This window comes from Dendrobium catenatum, unplaced genomic scaffold, assembly GCF_001605985.2.
Source record: "Dendrobium catenatum unplaced genomic scaffold, ASM160598v2 original_scaffold_60938, whole genome shotgun sequence".
Classification (NCBI taxonomy): domain Eukaryota; kingdom Viridiplantae; phylum Streptophyta; class Magnoliopsida; order Asparagales; family Orchidaceae; genus Dendrobium; species Dendrobium catenatum.
Window position 1 is genome coordinate 2,043 of NW_021379388.1, and position 3,775 is coordinate 5,817.

At 42.1% G+C, this 3,775-nt stretch overlaps 1 protein-coding gene across 1 annotated transcript; it reads left to right on the forward strand.

The window, feature by feature from the left end:
* Positions 1-512: 512 nt before the first annotated feature.
* On the forward strand, positions 513-1,936 carry LOC114578516. Its single transcript, XM_028691734.1, has 3 exons — positions 513-743; positions 846-939; positions 1,324-1,936. The coding sequence occupies exons 1-3, from the start codon at positions 632-634 to the stop codon at positions 1,580-1,582; spliced, it is 465 nt and encodes a 154-aa protein (XP_028547567.1). The 5' UTR covers positions 513-631; the 3' UTR covers positions 1,583-1,936.
* Positions 1,937-3,775: the final 1,839 nt, after the last annotated feature.

Here is a 3,775-nt window from a genome sequence, read left to right on the forward strand (position 1 = left end):
CCATGCAAGTTGTTAGTTTTGTTCACCTGCTCGGGAGCCACTCTCCCATTTAAGTTATTAATTTTGTCCACCTTCTTGGGAGCCACTATCCCATGTAGGGTGTCGTTTCTGTTCACTTGTTTGGGAGCCATTCTCCCATTCAAGTTGTTGTTTTGCTCACTTGTTTGGGAACCACTATCCCATTCAAATTGTAGTCTTTGTTCACTTGCTTGGGAGCCACTCTCCCATTCAAGTTGTTGTTTCTGTTCACTTGATCGGGAGCCACTATCTCATTCAAGTTGTTGGTGCTTCACTTATTTTGGAAGTCACTCTTCCATTCAAGTTCTTATTTCACTTCTTAGTTGGGATTCATTCCCTTGGATCTTTCTACATGTGATTATTCTGTCATGTTCTTCCTCCTATCGATATCTTGATGACTTTACCTCGATTTGCATAAAAGTATTCATCTTTATTCCATGTCATTCTTCCTCCACGGACAGACCCGTAGGAGAGATTTCTCATTTGATATTTCTGGTGGATTTCTTTGTTCAAGAGATCCCCTTTCGCCACTTCACTTCTTTTTCGCTCTTTGTTCCACCGTTTTGAATATGGTCAGGCGAACATTGAGTAATCCTCATTCACCGTTTCGAATATGGTCAGGTGGATGTTGGATCCTTTTTCTCTCTTTTGCCCTGCTGTTGCGAATGTGGTCAGGCAGGCATTAGACCTTTTTGGGAAGCTCTTTATTCGCTGTTGCGAATATGGTCAGGTGGATATTGAGCCATTCTCATTCGCTGTTTTGATTATGGTCAGGCGAATGTTGAACCCCCTTTCTTTTTCTCCCTTTGTCTCGCTGTTTCGATCTGGTCAAGCGAACATTGGGTTGTCCTCATTCACTGTTTCGATCTGGTCAGGTGAATGTTGGACTGTCTTTTGTCCCACCGTTGCGATTTTGGTCAGGTGGACATTAGACTTTCGGGAGGGCTCATTATTCACTGTTGCGATCTGGTCAGGTGGATGTTGGACTTTCGTCCCTGGGAGGCATTCCTCACTACTCTTTTCTCTTTTGTCCCACCGTTGCGATTTTGGTCAGGTGGACATTAGACTTTCGGGAGGGCTCATTATTCGCTGTTGCGAATATGGTCAGGTGGATTTTGAGCCATTCTCATTCGCTGTTTCGATCTGGTCAGGCGAATGTGAACTCCCCTTTCTGGTTGAGAGAGCCCGACAGAGTCCCTGGGAGGCATTCCTCACTTCCTTCCTCTTCTTATCACCTCGGCATATGCGTCGGGTGATTGTTGAGTGTACTTTCCTCTTTTGTCCCACCGTTGTGATTTTGGTCAGGTGGACATTAGACTTTCGGGAGGGCTCATTATTCGCTGTTGCGAATATGGTCAGGTGGATTTTGAGCCATTCTCATTCGCTGTTGCGATCTGGTCAGGCGAATGTGAACTCCCCTTTCTTGTTGAGAGAGCCCGACAGAGTCCCTGGGAGGCATTCCTCACTACTCTTTCCTCTTTTGTCCCACCGTTGCGAATATGGTCAGGTGGACATTAGACTTTTCTTCGACCCTTTGTTTTACCGTTTCGATCTGGTCAGGTAAACATTGGGTCATCCTCATCTGGTGTTGCGAATATGGTCAGGTGGATGTTGGATCACTTTTTTCTTCTGTTCTGCTATTTCGATCTGGTCAGGCAGACAGTCGTTTCCTTACTCCACTCTTGTTCACTGTTTCAATCTGGTCAGGTGAGCACTGAGTTTTCCCCATTCACTGTTTCGATTTGGTCAAGTGAATGTGGGACGTTTCTCTTTTTCCTTCTGTTCTGCTGTTTCGATCTGGTCAGGCAGACAGTCATTTACTTGCTCTACTCTTGTTCACTGTTTCGATATGGTCAGGTGAGCACTGAGTTTTCCCCATTCACTGTTTCGATCTAGTCAAGTGAATATGGGACGTTTCTGTTTTTCCTTATGTTCTGCTGTTTCGATCTGGTCAGGCAGACAGTCGTTTCATTGTCTTACTCTTGTTCACTGTTTCGATATGGTCAGGTGAGCACTGAGTTTTCCCCATTCACTGTTTCGATCTGGTCAAGTGAATGTGTGACGTTTCTGTTTTTCCTCATGTTCTGCTGTTTCGATCTGGTCAGGCAGACAGTTGATTCTTTACTTTTCTTACTCTTGTTCACTGTTTCGATCTGGTCAGGTGAGCATTGAGTTTTCCCCATTCGCTATTGCGAATGGTCAGGCGGATGTGGGACCCCCTCTTTCTTTCTCCTTCTGTTCTGCTGTTTCGATATGGTCAGGCAGACAGTTGACTCTTTCCTTTCCTTACTCTTTACTCACTGTTTCGAATAGGGTCAAGTGAGTCTTGAGTTTTCTCCATTCACTGTTTCGATCTGGTCAGGTGGATGTGGGATCATTCTCCCTTTCTCTATGCTGCTGTTGCGATGTGATCAGGCAGATAGATGATTTTCTTATCTTTGATTATTCTTCATTACCTCCTTATGATTATTGCTCTTTGCTATTTACTATAATTTTCAAGTGATGGTTGAATCTGCTTCTCCTCGCATCATCTTAGACATGTGTTCTAGGTGATTGTTGAGTCTACTGTAGTTCTTTATGTCACTACTTCGATTTTGCTCATATGAGCATAGAATTCCTTCCTTCTCCTATTCTGTTGTTATAGTATGAATATGCAGATAGTTGAGTTTGTTTGCTTGGCTCTTCCTCTCTATAGTCAAGTGAGCATTGAGTATTCTTCGTTCGTTGTTTCGATTTGGTCAGACGAATGTTAGGTTTCTTTCTCTCTTATGTCCCACCATGTCTGCATGATTGAGTGAGCATTGTATGACTGAATGATTGTTGCCATGATCATTGCATGATTCGATAACTTTTGCATGATTGTGTGAGCATATCATTGAGTGATTATTGCATGTTGATTGTTTATTGTATAAGTATATGATCATGGCATGATTATATAATCGTGGTGTGATCATTCAATGATTGATTGGTTTTTGTATGAGTGCATGGTCATTATATAATTGTGCGATTATGGGATGATCATTATATGTTGGATTGCTCATGGCATGATCATGTGATTGTGGTGCGATCATTGCATGATTGATTGGTTATTGCGTAAGTGTGTGGTCTTGACATAATTGTGTGATTATTGCATGATCACTTGCTTATTAGCATGTGATTTGATGTGATTAGATGATTATCACATTTTTATTATATGGTTGTAGTTATTATGTGATCGCATGATAGAGATATGACTAAATTATTGTTATATGATTGGTTGAATGTAGCATGATGAAATGATATTCGTCGGATTATGTGATATTGTGATATTATTATTTGATTGCATGATTATATGATTAATGCATGATTGCATAAGCATTGTGTGACTTGTGTGAGCATAACATGGTGGGACACTTATTGCATGATTTGCGTGATGGTATGCTTCTCAATTCTCATTAGTTGATCGTAGGATTGCATCTTCCTATCGAGTCTTCTTAGTTGATCGTAGGATTGCATCTTCCTAGCGAGTCTTTCCATTTTGGTCGTAGGATTACATTTTCCTAGCGAGTCTCTTTAGTTGATTGTAGAACTGCATCTTCCTGGTGAAGCTCGTTCGTGGTTGTTGGATTGTACCTCCTTAAAGATAAGGAGGTCAACGCCAACACGTACGATTTACCCATTGTTCACCGCACATGTTGGGGTGGAGTTTGTTGACCTCGTTTTTGTCCTGATTTGCCCTCAACTGTGTTTGATCGAGTTGATAGGGTCTCGTCAGGTT